At 44.0% G+C, this 19018-nt stretch overlaps 1 protein-coding gene across 5 annotated transcripts in view; it reads right to left on the reverse strand.

Moving 5' to 3' along the window:
- Positions 1–15241, reverse strand: part of NFYC (nuclear transcription factor Y subunit gamma) — a 52506-nt gene extending 37265 nt beyond the window's left edge. Inside the window, exons 1-2 of one of the 5 annotated variants that reach the window (XM_083453143.1) lie at positions 15065–15211; positions 13561–13626 (exon numbers count right to left, since the gene is read on the reverse strand). In XM_083453143.1, the coding sequence (XP_083309269.1) occupies positions 13561–13573 (13 nt within the window). In that variant the 5' untranslated portion in view covers positions 13574–13626; positions 15065–15211. Of the gene's footprint in view, positions 1–3750; positions 4055–13560; positions 13627–15064 lie in introns of those variants that run through there. The other 4 variants (XM_083453146.1, XM_083453144.1, XM_083453147.1 and 1 more) reach the window with 4 other exon arrangements.
- Between the last annotated feature and the right edge of the window lie 3777 nt (positions 15242–19018).

Genomic DNA, 19018 nt, shown 5'->3' on the forward strand with positions numbered 1-19018 from the left:
AAAGTTTGTATCGCATGGAGATGCTATTTTGCCTAGTAACTCCTAGTCTTTACTTTTGGAACAGTTACAACTCAATCTTATGCTTACTTGAAAGAAGTACCACTGTATTCAAATAGGACTTAGTCGAAAAAATGGGCATGGGATTGCAGCCTCAGCCTTCATGTAAGTGATCTTGCTTAGCATCCTTACAAAGAAAGTTAACAGAAATATGTTCCTTAGCTCTAAGCAGCAATAATTCTGCAGTATAAAAGGCACATAAGCTGAATGATGAAAGGCATTCTAAAATGCTGCTACACTGAAGACTCTATATAGCTGCAAACAAGTATGTTTAATAGTTATAGCAACTATTTAGTATGCATGCTTCCAAATGCTTTCACAAGGTTGAAGAGATACAAGAAGTTATTGATATTATAACACCTGACAATGCCCACACATAAATGTTCCATAAGCTATTTATCAGAAACCATAGCCAGAAGTGCATTTACAAAACATGGTCTATGCCAACTATGTGTTAACATACATAAACAAACCATATTGGAGGTAACAGAACAATAATATCAGAGGCTACTACACCGTCGAAAAAAGCTGCATGGGAAATGAAAGCAGACAGGCACCTTTAAGACAGGTTTTCCTAGTGCTTTGGGGAAGCTCAAACCATGGTTTGGGTTCTAAACTATGGTTAGCACAAACCACTGAGGGAGGAAAATGGCAGTAGTGAGCAAGATACCCTGAAAATGAGCTTGTCCGCCATTATTAGTCATCTCATTATAGAACACCTAAAAAGCTGCAAGGATCCCCAAGGTTCCCTAGAATGCATGTCTGAAAAGCATCAAACAGCCTAAAAGCCATGGCAAACAGTTCTGATGTTCCATCATTCTTTTCCATGTAGCCCTTCTCTAAAGATGTCCTCCTCATAGTCAAGACTCCTACTTCCTTCAGACTTCCCTCAAAAATGCACTTCAATAACCTCATCTTCTCCAAAACCTGTATAACAACCTAATGACAGCCTAAATTTTGTCAAACAGAAGTTAAGACTTCAGTCGAGCTCCTGAATAAGACTGAACAGAGCAATACTCTTGTTAATGTCACTAAAATGGCAACCACATTTTGAGTGACATCATCAATCCTTTAAATGGAGATCTACTGCTATCCTCTATTTGCCAGTGGGTTCAATGACTTGAATAAAGGGACAGGAGGCATGCTTTCATTTTATCTAGGACACTGAACTGCAAGCTTTAGCGAAAACAGGGTCAATCTTGAGAAACTGGGGTGCTAGGATAAAAGCAAAACAATGCCTGGTTTATGATTCATAAAAAGGCCAGTTCTGCAGTTTCCTAACACACCTTTATACGTGCAAAGCAGAGTCTATGCATTTAAGGATGGTGGTGACCAATAGGCTTGGCTTGAATCTTATCAATCCCTTCCATGAGGAGCTAATACTGGGGCAATACAGAAGCTAGTTGGAAGGACTAAGTGTAGCAATGTACACAGAATATGCCAGTGGCACAATCCACAAGGAAGCTCTACTGTACAAGCTCCACTGATGTTGCTATTCATTTCAGGAATGTGCCCTAAGTTCTTAACTACAGCAGAAACAAGGATGCATAGACATTTGCAAAACTTCGGTGCCAGCTGGGGGTGGGGGGTGGGGATGGGAGACCTGAGGACATCCATGAAATGGGATATCTTGCTTTTGCAGTTAAGTGAAAGCTGCTACTGGGCAACCAGAGCATCTGTTTGGGAGATCTATGTCCAGCAAGGGGTTGCTGCTTGCAAATGGGGACAAATGAAGTTAGAGGTAGCTGAAGACAGCAGCAATCTCACAATATCTCTCTCTCTCCCTCACACAAACACACACACACACACACACACACACGCCAGCAGCATACATGGGGTCAGGGCAGTGGAGGAGGAGAAACAAGCTTCCTGTCCCCTTCAGCAACTCAAGACACCAGGGCCAATTTTGAGCCAACAAGGCTAATGGGTGGCTGGATGCTTGCCACCCTCAGTCATGAACAGCTGATTCTTGAAGGGTGGTGTAAAATCCATCCTTAGAAACTGACACTTGGTAAAGTTTATTTCCAAGAGACACTCTTATGTTAACACTATGTTTAATGTTGATGCAAAACTAAGTTGTGCCCCTGCTCATCACCCCATTACATTGGGGGGGGGGGGCTGGCAACCTGCTTTGAACGCTCAAAATTTAACTCCCAAAGCCAGTGGAGAAAGGTTAGGCAGGATATAAGGACAGAAAACAACATTCCTTATCATCTTAAATATCACAATCCTTTGGAAACTTTGGGACTGAGGCAAGGGGGGGGGAGGGAGAACAATTTCAAGGATTTTTGTTTAAATGGCTTCAGTTTCAGTCTTCCACTTACTATGGTTTTGCTCAGGTATTACAAATAACTCTTCAGCCTCCTCCTAATCCAGATGCTTCTTGATAGCTAAGAACAGCATAAACAAACTTTGTCCTTCAATCGTTAAAACTCAGAGAAGCAGTGCTTCAAGGTCACTCTTGTCAGCAAAGGAAGGCCTTGCTCCAGCAACTTTTACTGCAACACCATTCCAACTACGAGGAGGGAGAAATGTAAAAAATAAAAAAGCCACGAGTGTCAGTCTTTACTCTCTGCAAACAGGTAACCCATTCCAGAGTGCACTTGTTCCCCTTCTTCCAGTAAAGGATGACTGATCTCAGTGGTAGGAACATCCCAGTGACCTTCATCATCTACTTACAACTAAGAAGAAAAGCAAAAGCCTTCTAATGCTTGTTAAAAGAAAGCAGAAGTCTGCAAAAGAGATGCAAGTCTTTTGGTACCCACAGCAAAGTCTTTAGTAGCCTGTGACCAAAGGAAAAACTTGTCTCACTTAACCTAGATAAGAGGCAGAAACTACAAGGGCAAGAGATTAAACCCTTCTCTGTCCCCTTACTTTCCCACATCAACAAAATGTGGTTGCTGCAAAGGTTTTCAGATCACAGCACATGGAAACTGACTTTATGATATATGCAATACAATACAGAATGACAGCTGCTGCTCAGAACGATGGTGATTTAAGCAAGTAATACACCCCCCTCACTGAAGCTTTATAAACACTGGGGGGCAGGGGGGGGAGAGATGACAGGTGAAAAAATGTTGCCAAGATTTACAAATGCATGGCACCTACATTAATGCTAATATGTACAGAGTAATGTATCAGTTTAAGGCCTCAGCTACTAAAGACTGAATGGTATATAGCAAGGGAGCAGGTTAATGCTAACTCTCCTCCCTACACCCCCACTCCTCCAAATGTGTTGCCAATGTTCTTTGTATTTCCCAAAATCAAAAGGGCATTTGAAGAACAACTCCCTTATGTTTTTCTCCTTCTATGAAAGCTTCAGTGCATTTGAACAAAGACAAATTATCAGGAGGGGAAAGGGGGGGGGGGGAGAGAAAGAGTTCCAGGTTTTCAACCCAGATCTTGCACAAAAGATTAGGCATCTCTGCACAAATTAATCTCTTTCCTCACACATCTCCTTTTACAGCTACAGAAGTGGGGGCAAGCGGGGGGGGGGGGAGGACAGGGAGCCAGCTAAAGGGCATGCACAAGCCAAGGAGAGCAAGGTAACGTAGGTGCTCCTCCGTAAGGTATGCAAGGAATGCAAAGGGGCCATTTTCTGAGACAGTTTCAACTTATCTGCACTCTTGGATTCTTGCTTACAGCTATGAACGCTACATAGAAAACAAAACAAAAACAATTAAAAAAACTTACCAGGGATTGCGTTTATTTTATGTGCAGTTAATTGTGCTTCCTCTGACAGAGCTAATTAAGTCATTCCTAGCCCTTCTCCACACAAAACACACACAAAACCAGAGGTGGAGGAAGAGGAAACAAAGGCAGCAGGAGATGCAGGAAAAGGTATCTGGAGTGTCCACTGTGGTACAAAACTGAACAGCTGCCCTCCCAACAAACTATTCGCCATTTTTCTTTGTCTTTCAGCTGACCCCTGCCTCAGTGAAAAACTCCCAGAGACTCCAATGAAACACTGTGCAGCCTCCTTCCACTTTAACAGTCAAAGACATTCAATCTAGCATGCTATTTGACACCAAACCTCGCCTCCGCCTGCATCTCATTGGCTAAGCCCCTTTATCTAGGAAGATCACAGAGGCTGGATTGGCTGCTCCAGTCATCACTAACCTCCTTTGTACACTTCCTGTTTTAAAGTTACCTTGAGATGCAGAACAGGGGTCAGACACGGAGACTTCAAGCTAGAAACAACTTACATAAAAGGAATTTCTGGCAAAGGCACACTTTTAGCAATGAGAATAGGAAATCATAAAAATGAAAGGCAAGCCTTTCCCCCCCCCCCTTTTTTTGTCTGTACCCAGCACAGTAACATCTACCCTTTCCTTCACATTATATTAATAAAAACTTGGCTCTGCTAATCATAGGATTTTAAAAAAACTAGTACTAAAAAAAGTCATTTTTTTAAAAAAGCTGTGATTTTCACAGCATCCCTATTGGCCCCGCAGGCTGTCCATATACAGTATATCTTCACAGGCATTGAAATACAGAGCAACAGCAAGCACCTGGCGTTGCTCAGAAGTAAAGGGGAGAGGGGAGAAGAGAAACAGTGGGCACATATCATTATTAGAGTACCCAGGCACCCTTATGGCAGCAGGACTCATCAGCAGACTTGAGGTTCAGGAGTGCTGGTTCTCTTTCCACCCACCCCTCTTGTCAAAGTGGTCTTCTGGCAAAACTAGCTGCTCATCAAGGGATTCCCTTACTGCACACAGTCATCACAAACGCTTCCCACACATCAGCAGTTACACATCAATTGCCAGAAATGCGGCAGGTTTCCATGCCCGCAACTGAGCTCAGCTTCCTGCAACTGCCAAAGACATGCCAATATAATAATTCAAAAGGCAGGTGAAATCATTTTATGCACCTACACCTGCACGCTTTTCATGAGAACATTCAGATACCGCATAAGAACCTTGTGGCACCTTCCCTAACACAGCATAAGCTGCCATGGACTAAAGCCTACTTTGTCAGATGCATTTGTCTATCTACTGAATGACCCGCAGCCCCTCTCTCTTCCTAGCTTCCTTCTTCTCCCTGACACCGCTCCCTCTCTCTAATCCAAACCCTCCTTTCCTAATACTGCCTGCTTGTCTTGGCCCTCCAGATGTTTTGGGACTACAACTCCCATCATCCCTAGCTAACAGGACCAGTGGTCAGGGATGATGGGAGTTGTAGTCCCAAAACATCTGAAGTTTGCCTATGCCTGCATTAGAGTAACTCAACTAAACAATGTTAAGACCAACACCACCATAATCTCTTGCAACATTACAATGCTTTACCTGAATTGTAATAAAACACAGTATTTCACTGAACAAATGTACGTGGAAAGTGGCTAACCTAACAAGCAAACCTTACTTCTGTTTTGCGGACCTGGACCTGTGACCAAGTACTAAATTAACTGTGGACATCAGTTTTCAATCCAGAGGCAAAAGCAGAAGTGCTATGCTGCTTGCATTGCACAAATCCCTTCTTCCCCAAAGTCCAAGCTCTTGGATCAGGAGAACACACTGCATATATTAGGCAAGCCTTGCAACTGGTCTGTGGGAAGAGTAAATGATTCCTTGTAATACAATATAGCAATGTAATAATGCCATCCCAACTCACAGGCAAATGTGCACAACCTGTTGCAGAAGCAAGCCAATTATTCTGTTCATATATGAAAGGCTGAATACTTTTGCTTCTAATATCTCTTTAATAAAAGGGGTGGTGGGAGAAGCAGCAGCCATGAATGGACTGGCAGAAGAGAATCTTTGCTGTTCCATTCTCTTCTGCCAATCTAGATATGTCACTCTAGATATGAACTTGAGGCATTTACACAATCTGATATACAAAATGCCAAGCAGCCCCAGCCCCCAAACACAAATGTGAGTGGGTTTAAAAAGCAACAACATTAAAAAATAAAATAATCTTCTATATATTTTGGAAACAGTTTGGCCTATCTGTCTGTTCTCTGAGTTTGGCACTTCTTGAGATATCGTTGCCAAAGTTGGCACAACGGTTCCCAAGGTGAGGGTGGCAGACTTAGTTGATGCCAGGCACCATTTTGAATTAAGATGGCAGACCAAAACATCATTTTGGCATGACTTTACCTATTTTTTGGCATAGGTTTGGCCATCTCTTGAGATTACGTCACCAAACCTGGCACAAGGGTTCCTTCAGTGATATTTGTCAAAAGTTGGGTGCCAGGTGCCATTTTGAATCAAATGGACTGAAACCTGACTTTGGTGTGGCTTCTTCCTTTTTGTGTGTGTATCAGGTACAAACTATGCTGATTTGGGCACCTCTGAAGATATTGTTGTCCCATTTGGCAGGTCTTCAACAAATTTAACCTGACAGTCCCACTCTGCACCAATTTGGACAGGTTGGTCTCAGCAAGAGTTCCAGAAGTGGAGGTGGAAGTCTTTGCCTATGTTTGGACATCAGGTGCCATTTTGATTCAAGACGGTGGAAAAAATTGACCCTAATTAACCATTGGCTTTCCCCTCCCCAACTGATTCAGGCCTGGTTCCTTAAAACTCACACATGACACTATCCATTTACAATCACATTTTAACAAATTTCTTCAAATTTCTGGGCAGCGCCAGGCTCTTCCCACTACTATAAAATAACTTGCATATAAATATGTTATACCTAATCTCAAAACTAAAAGTAATACCTCTACCAAATACATTGATTTAAATGAGTCTTTTCTATGTAACTGAAGAACCAATTTGATCATTTCTAAAGTATGAATATTTACATTCTACCTGCAAAGAGATTTAACACTGAAAATACTACTCTATTCAATTGTAAATTAACAGAGTTTAGGCTGCAGCCATGTATACCAGGGGTAGGGAACTTCTATGGTCCAGTGGGTACCACAGCTAGGGCTAACTTTGACAGGTGCAAAGTTGACAGGAGCAAGTCCCCTAGCAAAGGCAAATATTTAGAAAACAAGCATCAATAGGAAACTTGATTGAAATCAACTCTTTTTCTTACTGATTGTTTTGTAGTAATGATAATACTACAAAATAATAATTGTGCTTCCTCTGACAGAGCTAATTAAGTCATTCCTAGCCTATAATTTATTTTGCCTTTCCTTCCAAAGGAGCCCAGGGTAGCAAACAAGTGATAAAACAATAAAAACTAAAGCAAAAACAATTCCAATATAGATGCAGTTGGGTCAGATCTCAACTTAAAATGCTTATGGAAAGATGAAGGTATTCAGTAGGTGTCAAGGCAACTGAAATAGCACTAGTCTAATATTCAAAGGGGGGTGGGAATCCAAAGGGTAGGTGCCACACCACTAAAAGCTGGATTCCTGCATTGTGCAGAACAAACCTCCTCATAAAATGGTATCTGCAGCAGACCCTCACCTGCAGAGCACTGTGATCAACCAGGTATATATAGCAGGTGAGGTGGCCTTTAAGGCATCCTGGTCCCAAGCTGTTTTAAGGCTTTATGCAGCATAACTAGTACCCTGACCTTAGTACAGTAAATCATCAATTTAAATCCTCTTGGTTTAAATCAATCTACCTGCAACTACATTCCTGTCAGTGCAGCTACCAACTTGCACAAATCTTCACAGCTAGAAGGAACATGTATAGAAGCATAATTTTTAAATGATCTTGTGCAATTCCTCAGAACCAAGTTGCAGCTCGGACGTCAGCCAGATCAAAACTAAAACTCAATGGAAGCCTGAAAAAGTACATTCTCCTGTTCATAATAAGGGTACTAAACAGTCTGAAAATGCGATTTTGTCTTTGCTCTGTTGGCTTATATGAACAATACTCATTTTTCTTAAGAAGCTAGTTTCCAAGTTGTTGTTTTTCAAAGTGGATGTTTTCAACTTGAAATATAAAATGTTAGAAAAGAATAGGGGTGCTGCTCACCATTCAGACAGGAAGAACAATTCCCATCCCTGAGAAGGGAGTTGAGAAAAAGAAGTTTCTTGGAAGCAGAGAATTCCAGCCTAAAAAAGAAAAGAGGGTGTAGAACTGTGGCACATAAGGTTTAGTACAGGCATAGGCAAACTCCGGTCCTCCAGATGCTTGGGGACTACAATTCCCATCATCCCTGACCACTGGTCCTGTTAGCTAGGGATGATGGGAATTGTAGTCCCAAACATCTGAAGGAATGGAGTTTGCCTATGCCTGGTTTAGTAGGAAGCTATACATGGAAAGAAGTTTATGAAGAGTGGGGAGGTACCTTATCACACCTGTTAATCCTAATAATTGGCATAACCCTCCACCAGAACGGACTGATTTAAATCAGAAAAGGAAGCAGATTTAGATCTCAGATTTAAACCAAGTTTGCCAATGATTCTTCATATATTTCCTAAATAAAGTTGCCCATCTGATCACTAAATTATGTTAATTTACAAGTAAACAAAATATTGTTTTCCTCTTAGGTCAGCTATATAAATTGTGTAGATTGGAAACCTTCTTGGAAAGAGCAGTGTCATTATTAATACAGTTCCCTCAAGAGCACAGGGAGACACAAGAGATCAGTATTTTATATTCCATACTGCATAGTAATTTATGTCCTATAGCAGAAGGGTGGGAGGAAATGTAACAATGATATAGCCATATTACCTTCCAACATCCAAGGGTTAGGAGGGAGGGAATGTATGGCTAAGCTGTCCAAGCAGGCAATGCCTTACTATTATTAGTGAACTTGTGTGGTTGGTGAAGATACACAGAATGGACCCTTGGCCAACATTGGTTCTTTGAGTTGAATGCAAACGCGTAGATTTGTTTATTTGTAGCTTTTCATTTACTTGATTAAAATAATTTGCATGTCGCCTTTCATTTCAACAAAATACCTGCTTTAGTGGGAAAAGTCCACATATGGAAATAACTCGCACAAAGTGGCTGCTTGCACAGATAAAAACCATGCTGGCTACTGTGCATTATCACACTGTTTACAGATAAAAGGGGTATTTAAGACTCATAACTCTCTGTGAAACACTGTGATGTTAAGTTGATAATAGGAGCAGGGAAGGAAGAATAAACTTTTTAAACTTCTGTTCATGGGTCCAAAGTACAGATTAAAATCATTGGCAATAACCGCTGAAATTGCTCCGGCGATAGGAACCTAAGAAGCTACCTTACACAGGGTCAGACCACTGGCCCTTTCAGCTCAGTTTTATCTTGACTGGCAGCAGCTCTCCAGAGTTACAGACAGAGGACATTCCCAACTTTTCTCGGAGATGCCAGGGATTGAGCCTGGGACTTTCTGTATGCATGGTAGATGCTCTCCCACTGAGCTATGGCCCTTCCCCATGTTCAAAGGTAGCATACCTTTAAGCATAGGTGGCTGCTATGAAGTATTATTTACTTCTACTGCTTTCACAGCTCACATCTAACTAAATTGTGTGGCTTGGTCAAGAGAAACAAGAGACCGAACGGGAGCTTTAGACAGCTTGCCCCTAATTTCTGGAAAAGAAAAACGGACAAAATCAGGAGAAGAAAAGGGGATGGGGAAGGTCAGAGTGTAAGAAACAGTAAAGAAAAAGACCAAAAGGGAACAAAAAATTCAGAGGAAATAAGGCACGTTTTGGAGGAGAGCAAGGCACACATACATACTCTCAAAATGGAACCTCTACAGGGACTGACAGAAAAAGCAGAGTAGGCAATAGGAAATATGGGTTTAGTGGAAAAAGCAAACCCTAGTTATGAAAGAGGGATGGCTTCAGGCCAAGTCTGCCCACCCGTATTAGAAACACTAGATATGAAAGCTAGGAGCCAAATGGTACCTTAAACTTAGATTATGGGTGCAACAACAGAATGTCTAGGCACGCTTTAAAAAAAAGAAAGAACACAAAGCTGAAAATTAATGAACTGCAGCTAAAATATTATGTTCATTTTGCACATGGTCTAGTCCTTCCCCTGCCCACCCCCTATTAATCTTAAGAGGGTCTCTTCGCCAGTCTTCAGAGAGTAGCTGGAATTGGGGAGGCAGAAAAAGGTCCTCCTTTCCTCCCACTGAAATTTTAGGTGCAGTACTGCACCCAGAGCTCAGAAATTGCTTGCGCTAATGAAATTCCCTGTTGCCAAATGGACCTAGAACAATGGGAGTTTCGAACACTGTTGCCCAAAAGATCCACTTTAGAGGAGAATGGACCTCCAGGGCCATTAGAAAGCATCACTGTGTTTGGCTTTGATCCTTGCCTCATAGTGTGAAACACATTCAGCACAAAGTATTAGCCCAATAACTGTATGAAATTCCTTTCAAAGCAGGGCATCCAGATATGTAGCTGACACTGCCACAAGAAAAGAAGAACAGAGAGCCACTATTATGACATCTTGAGGCAAGACAATCATATGACCAAGAAAATCAGAAGTTCTTGCAGGAGAAATAATTTGAGGCAGGCTGAGGCTGAAAATAAATCAATATAGTGGAGTAATAAAGATCTCCAAAGACAATCTGGAAATCTCAGAGGCTGAAAAAGGAGTCCTACAACAGAAAATCCAACACCAAGAATGGGAGGCCTCTGAGCCCTATACTTCAAAAACTGATGCCGAGATGTTCAACAAGATCAGGAGAATAAACCAAGTAGAGACAGTGAAGAAGAAGATTACTCTGGACAACCTGGGGCAAAAATTTAGGGCTAAGACACTACTGCATGATGATTTGGAAATAGAAAACAAAAAAACCCATAATCCATGCCTCCAAGGCAGAAACTGTTATCAACAAAGAATAAGAGTCAAACAGGGCTATGATCCCGATTTTAAAAACATGGGATGGAATCCAACTATACAGCTTCGCTAGCACAATAACTTTTAATTGCATAATGGAACTTTCCTGCCTGCTTCCTCTCCTCTAAACCTGTTCCAGGAGTTCCTTCAACCCTACAGAGCAGATTTACGGGCACGCAGGAGGTACACAGGGAAAAGAAAGTTCTACTGCATCACTGGAAGTCCTTGTGCTAGTCAAACTGTTTAGACGGATAATGTTCATGGTTGTGACAGATGTTGAAAATGAGCTTTTATAAGATGAAACATTGCATGTTCTCTTCCTGCTCCAGAATCAATAGTTTGCATTGCCTAACAGTACAAAAAACTCTTAAGACAGCTATGATGGTGTCAGATGACGTCAGAGCTAGAGTGAGGAAGCTGGTGCCCCCCAGATGTTGTTGGACTCCAACTCCCATCAGCCACTGTCAACATGGACAATGTCAGGGATAATAGGAACTGCAAACCAGCATAGGAAGCTGCCCTATACAGAGTCAGATATTGTTCCATCTAGGTCCATATTATCTACATACTGGCTGCCAGTTTGTTTTTGGGCCCAATTGAAGGTGCTCATGCTACTGTTTAAAATTGTAAACAACTGATGCCCCAAATATCAGAGGTATTTCCCTAGAGACCCTCTCATGTGTTAAGAGCAGCCAAGGTAACTCAGCCACCCTCAGAAGTTTCAGGTGGTGGCAGGCTGAGAGACAGCATTTTCTGAGGCAGCACCTAAGATGTGGAACTCCATCCCCACAGAGCTGCATCTCCCAACCCACAAGCGGCCCAGGGGGTTGTTTAACCAGCCCATGGACCCCCACCGCCCGCTCGGTCGGCTCCTGTGCGCCGTGCTAAACCGGCGTGGAGTAGAGCGGGGACCGCCTTCCGCAGTGCTGGCTGGCTCCCATTGGCTGCAGGAAGCTCCTGCACCCAATGGGAAGCTGGGCACGCTTCCTCCGCACCGGAAATAGCATTTGCGCATGCATGCGTGCACACTCCGGCCCACTGCGGCGTTTGTGGGACCATGAACCGGCCCAAGCCACAAAAACTTTGCCAACCCCTGATTTACACCCACCTGCATTCCTAGCACATGCTCATTTTAACTAGACAATACTACCTGCTGAGAATAGATCAGTGTTGTGTAGCGAAGGACAAGGACACAGAAATCACAAGCAAAGTCACTATGAGTCTAATATAGCCCTGGGCTGCCTAGTTAATGCCAGGACATTAAAGGAAGATAATAGCAGTCAAGCTGGAAACTTGCTTGACAGAACACTTCAAGGTGTAGTAATGTTTCCCTTAACATAAAATCTGGAGTTTCAAGTTTAGTGTTTTCTCCCATATAGTGCATGTACTGTTTTTAGAAAACAGCCACTTAGTTCTACATGTTTATAGCTGAAGTGTTGTAATCTATCACTATTTATCCTACTTATTTACTTTAATTGTACAAAATACTTTAAAGACTTTATATGAATGGTATTATTAAATGCTTTTCCAAAAACATCTTCATAAAGAACTCAATATTGAAGGGCCATATATATGTTTTAAGGGAAGATAAATAATTATACATAGTACAGTAGCATCTTGGCTTATGTTACCCTTGGGTATTGTAAACTTCGGGTTGCGAAAGCAGCAAACCCAGAAGTGTTTCGCCGCACACGCATGCGCATAAACACTGTACCGTGCCGCACGCATGCACAGAAGCAGTCCCTCCGGCTGAGGAAACCTCAGGATCCAACCAGAGCTCCAGATCGGATCCCGTCCACAACCAGCGGTACCACTGTATTTCAATTCCCAGTGTTATGTTACTTGCCGCAAGAGCAGCTAAAACATGCCAAATGCTTCATCTATTTGCTAATATCTCTAAGTACAGTCATACCTCGGGTTACAGACACTTCAGGTTGCTTTTTTCCAGGTTACAGACACGCCAAAACCCGGAAGTACCGGAACAGGTTACCGTACTTCCAGGTTTTGGCAATCGTGCTTTGCGCAGAAGCGCTGAATCGCAACCCGCATGTGTGCAGAGGTGGTGCTGCGGGTTGCGATTGCTGCAGGTTGCGAACGTGCCTCCCGCATGGATCACGTTCGCAACCCGAGCATCCACTGTAGTAGTAACCTCCAAAACGACATGTACTCAAAAACAACATTTAAAAGTAGCTGACTATATTCATATTCACACAGGATTAAAAGTTTAAAGGCTAAAATGTGGAATGTTGCAAGGCAGTCTTGCAAGGCAACTGCCCCTCCATCTCTCTCCTCCAATGCATTACAGTAGAGCTTTCCAAACTATGTGGTGATACTGCCGGCTGCAAGCTCCTCCTGGGGTTAGTTTAACCTCTGGTTTGCTAGGGAAATTCTGTCGTAAAATATGTTCCTATTAAGATACCTTTATTTGCTCCCATGCAAATATGCTCCCATTTCTATGCCTTTCTATCAGACAGGGTATTCAAAGCCACTTACAACAAGAGGATTAAATCAAGTTATGAGGAAGCAATGAAAATTGTTTGGGTGAAGCTTGGGAAGCATACAGGGGTACCTTGGAGATATTACGGGTTCAGTTCCAGACCACCACAGTAAAGCAAATATTGCAATAGAGTGATTCACACCCTTTTCGGTTCTGTTCCCCAGTACGTAAAAAAGTAATATTTACACTATACTGTACCTATTAAGCTAGCCCTCTCCCCCCCCCCCGGCTGCAGGGGCAGGAGGGGAAAAACCTTGCCCCAGCCAGCTTCACTCCAGTTTCCCAAAGAGGGGTGGCATAATAATAATTATTACACACGACAGGGCTTCATTCCCCTGGAAGCAGCAAAGCTGCCTGCAACTGCATCCTCGTAAGAAACAGTATCTGTGAAGTCCAATAAAGTGAAGTGCGATAAAATGAGATATGCTTGTATAATAAATGTTTTATCAAAGTTAAACAAGCAATACACAAATGAAAAAATGAAGTGTCACAAAATCTATCAGAGCAGAAAAAGGGAGGGAAATCACAAAAGCAGTTGAACATAACATCCCTGGGTCTTAAAATATAATAAAAGCCTCTATGCAGAGTTTGCTTATTTTCTTCCTTTCCTCCTCAACCCCTTTTCCATGTGCATCATTAATGTTTTATAGATTATAAACCTGTATTGCTTCTTATTGGCCTGTAAGGCTATCTAGGAATCTTTCCAGCTGAATAGCAAGGTACAAAGATGCTTTAAATAAAATCAGGTCAAAAACAAAGTCAAGGCTTGGATGAATGGAAAAGGACGAATGCAATGACTGAGACAGCTTCGTTCTTTATTAAAATATCACAATAGCCCTCCAATGAGCTCAGGGCAATATACATGGCCCTTTACTACCCCTCTCCCCATCCTCACGACGTTTATTCTGTATTACATTTATATCTCATCCTTCCTCCACCTAGCTCACATTAGCATACATCGATCTCCTCCACTCTATTTTATCCCCGCAACAGCACTGTGAGGCAGGTGAGACTGAGAGACAGTGAGGGACCCAAAATTACTTAGTGAGCTTCATGGCTGCATAGGAATTTGGGTTCTAGTCTAATAATCTACCCACTATACCACACTGGATCTAAGAGGTAGGTAAGGCTGAGAGGAGAACACATAGCTCAAGGTCACACACTGAGCTTCATGGCTAACAGATGTGAGCTACTCTAACTACTGTGCCCACTGCCTCTTTCTCAGGTTTCTAGGTCCTGCATCCCTATAACATGCTTACTCTGAAGTCCCAACTTGGCTCCTTCTGTCCAACCACCTTAAGCGTGCACAGGATGTTGATGCCTCAAGGTCTACTGAGACCCCAAAGCTTGAACTCCCCTGATCACTTCCCTGATCGCCTTGCCCTCAGCCCCACTCCGACAACTTCTCCCGCTCTCCTCCACCCTCTATCCTGGCTACTTCCATAAACTTCCATGCATTCCCTTTCAGACGCACGCGCTCGCTCTCAGCCCCGCCCCAATACCGTTGGGCGCTTAAGGGCATCAGAAAGGGGCGGGGGGCGGGGAAAACATGCGATTTCCGTTGAATCCTGCTCTCTCCACGGTCCGCCGGAGGAACTCACCCAATCGCCGAGCTGGAGTTCCGGGCGGCCGCCTTACCCCACTGCCGGCCAATCAGAGACAACACCGGAGGGCCCATCCAACCAATCAGAAGCGGGAAGGGAGGGAATGGCGGCGCCGAGAGAGGGGGAGGGGAAAAACAGAGTCCAACTGCTGCTACTCCTCTCTACGAGATCTACCCCCCCACCAACCAACAAACAAAAAAGATCCATCCCAGACTCACCAAGCTAGTCAAGAGTCCGTGGTTTCCGCTGTGCTCCGGTGGCGGGTGCGAGTGCTAGTGCGTCAACCGCAGCCCGCGCGCTCCCGGACGCAACGAGGAAGGGGGGGCGGGGATGTGACGGACGGAGCGAGCGCAAAGTGGCGGTGAAACAAGATGGCGGCGGGGTTGGGACTGAGGAGGGTGAGCCCCGCCCCTTCTCTACGTTTGTGACTGCTTCTACTTACTGCGCAGGCGCAAATCTCTTTTCCCCCCCTCCATGTTCCTCGGTATCGCGATATTTTTTGCCATACGCGAGCGACGCGCGTTCTTTCCGCGTGGGAGCCTGGGAGTTGTAGTTTTTGTTCTACCTCCCCAGAAGGTAATAGTTGTGTGTACCAAAGAAATAGAACCACGTTTCCCAAGGAGGAACAGGAGAAGTGAGCCAAGGAGGATTGTGGCACCGCGATACGATCCTGTGCACGCTTAGTTAGGCGTAGATCCCATTTCTTAGTTCAGTGGGATTAACTTCCGAATTGGTTTCCACTACCTGTAGGGTATGGTAGTAGGAGGTGTCTCCCTCTGTACTCGTTATTGTGCATCCACGAAATTTTGTCTTCATCGTTTTGTCCGGGAATGGTGGTTCTACGTACTGTCCTCATCTGCAAAAGACCTAGGGCAGACCTCACAAGAACATAAGGAGAGCCTGCTGGATCAGCCTAATGGGCCATCTGGTTTGGCATCCTGTTCTCACAGTGGCCAACCAGATGCCCATTATGGGAAACCTGCAAACACGACTCCAGCACAGCAGCTCCCTCCCCTTCCATCAACTTGTAACTCCAAGCAGACATGCTTATAAGAGCAGGGGCAGCTTTTGGTAATCTTCTGTAATACAGCGCCCTGTGCGAGGCCAAAAATTGGCACGGATTATAGGACAACAAGAGTGCAGGAAACAAGCATAGTCTTTGGGCTTATCCACACTTACTTTTCCCCCCTCTTCCCAGGCATGGCCCAAACTTTAAAGCTCTAGGTCTGCGCTCCCCCCCCTTTTTTTTTTGCCCTGGAGTCCCCCCCCCTCCAGAAACCTGTTCTTTAGTGCCCAATCTGAGCAAAGGGCAATCTGTTTAAAACTCAAACTGACGTTTGACTGAGAACGGAAGAGTGAGTCTTCATGGGGCTGCTGAATTTGCTGCCTGGTGCCTTTTTAGAACAGACCAGCACCTTATTTCAAACCATCAGAGAAGTCCAGATGGCTTCAGGAGATTTCTGTCCATCCGTTTTCTTTTTTATGTCTTACATTCTCCACCACTCATCAAGTAATGCTCCATTTCCTACCCAACAGCCTCTGTATCAGTAAATGAAAGCCATTGCTTCAACAGAATGGCCAGCTTGCAGTACAAAAAACACCACCGCCTTTTGCAGAACAAGGTCTGTGTGTGCCAGGCAGGCCTGAAAAGTTGCAGCTCGCAAAAGTGAAGTTTTCTGCCCACCCCCACCCAGCACGTTCCAAAATACATTCTCCTCTGTCAGAGCAATATCTGCATGTCTGCAGTGTTTTTTGTTCCTGCACTTTTGTCTGTTACCTCATATGGTGCCTTTGCTGAAACACAGAAAAAGAGAGTTGGTTCTTCAGAAGTTAATTGTTAATTTCAGAGCATAGAACATTACAAGACTGCATACTCCAAGCTGTAGATTTATGGGCATGGGGGAACAAAGTACAAGATTTTCCCCCCTGCAAAATAGGCACTTAGAAAAACAATAATCTGCTGTTCCACATTGCATAATTTGCCTTGAACAGAATACAGTAATCAGAGGTTTCATGGTCAGTTTGATGGTCATGAACCCCCTATGTGTATCTGTAAAGTAAGGAAACAGTATATTTTTATGTTTCTTTTTTGCCTCCAGATGGCGGCAGAGAGCAACCGCTGATCCTCATCCTTCAGACTGCTTTAGTTACCTTGCAGAATGAGATTATGATGATGTGTTGTTACAAAGCTGAGCCCACTCAAAAATGCTAGCTCCAGGGCCACCACAGCTGAAACCACAATTTTCCCGACACACTGGAATAATTAATATGTAATCAAGCATAATGGCTTGCTGGGGGAAGCTTACAACAGCCTTCCCCAAGCCAGTGCCCTCCAACTCCCATCAGTTAAGGGTGCTGAGAGGATGTTAGGAGTCCTCTATCCCACTCCCCGCCCCCAGACCTACAAGTCTCAGGGTGCTTTAATGTTCAGTCCCTCTTTCCAAGGAACTCTTGGAATTGTAGCTCTTTCAAGGGAATAGGGGTCTCCAACACCCTTAACAAACTACAGCTCCCATAATTCTTTGAGGGAACCCATGATTGTTTATTGTGGTATCATGGTGCTTTAAATGTGTGGTGTGAATGTGGTCTGAGGAAAAGCACAAAACATAGGGTTCGTCCACACTTCTGCTTGTTCTGTGTGTAGAAAGCATGGGTCCAAGTGGATTTCTACTTGTCCCATGTTGTTTAGGCAGGGGTCCAAGCAGTTTGGGCATTGCCCTGCTGCTTTACCCTGGAAAACCCATTCTTTGGTGCTAAATTGGATCAAATGGCAATCCAGGGAAAATCCAATTGCCATTTGTTCCAATTCAGTGGCAAACCATGGGTTTTCCTTGGGGAAAGTGACAGGGCAAACAGAAGTGTTAGCATGTTTGATGCTGCATGGCAAACTTCAGGCTTGCCAGATCTACTTTTTCTTTTTTACTAGAACCTGTCATGGACTGTTTGGATGCAGAGGGAGACAAAAGAAAGAAAGGTCAGGGTGTGGTGGTTGGACAACGGTGAGTGGTGAGAGCGAGAAGACTGGGAGGAAAAGGTTTCATAAGCTGAAGAGGTCACAGGACTTAATAATAATTTTTATTTATACCCCACCCTCCCCAGCCAAGGCCGGGCTCAGAGCGGCTTACAAGCAATAATAAAAACAAGTTGAATGATTACAACTTAAAAACAAAATTAAAATACAACATTAAAATATTGAAACATTAAAATATTACAATGTAGCCTCCTTGCAGGAGAAGGAAAAGAAAAAAGAAAGAGAGGGAGGGAATCAAATTGGCTCCAAGCCAAAGGCCAGGCGGAACAACTCTGTCTTACAGGTCCTGCGGAAAGAAATCAGATCCTGCAGGGCCCTGGTCTCATGAGGCAGAGCATTCCACCAGACCGGAGCCAGAGTTGAAAAGGCCCTGGCTCTGGTTGAAGCTAATCTAACTTCCTTAGGGCCCGGGACCACTAGGGTGTTGCTATTTATGGACCTTGAGGCTCTCTGTGGGGCATACCGGGAGAGGTGGTCCCGTAAGTACAAGGGTCCTAGGCCGTGAAGGGCTTTAAAGGTCAAAAGCAGCACCTTAAATCTGACCCTGTACTCCACTGGGAGCCAGTGCAGCTTGAAAAGCACTGGATGAATATGCTCCCATGGCAGAGACCCCGTGAGGAGCCTCGCTGCAGCATTCTGTACCCGCTGGAGTTTCTGGGAGAGCTTCAAGGGCAGCCCCACATAGAGCGAATTACAGTAGTCAAGCCTGGAGATGACCATCGCATGGATCACTTAGTGAGCTGGGAGAGTCTGTGGCAGAGAGAAGTCCAGAATCGGAGGCAGAAGTTGAAGCAAGAGGGTGAGGTGAGGGAGGCCGTGAGGTAGAGATGAGTCAGTCTGGTGAAGAGTCATGGTATCTCCCTCTCCTGCTGCAACAAGCTGCCCTCCCCCTTGTCTCCCAGAACCAGAAGAGGCATGAAAAAGGCAGAGGAGGCAGGGACTTTCAGTCTCCACTTTCATGGAGGAAGTCCACTGGTGACACATCTACACTCATGGTTTTTAATGCTTAAAATGAGTTTCAAAGGGGTTATGCTTATAGCCATATGATGTTCTTTTAAAACTTCAATAATGAGTTATTAAAATGTGACACCAGAGGGCGCTGTAGAATTCTCCCCGTCAAATAAGTGGGTAGACCATGTAG

The sequence above is a fragment of the Podarcis tiliguerta genome (genome assembly GCF_965153285.1).
Source record: "Podarcis tiliguerta genome assembly, chromosome: 8".
Taxonomy (NCBI): Eukaryota; Metazoa; Chordata; class Lepidosauria; order Squamata; family Lacertidae; genus Podarcis; species Podarcis tiliguerta.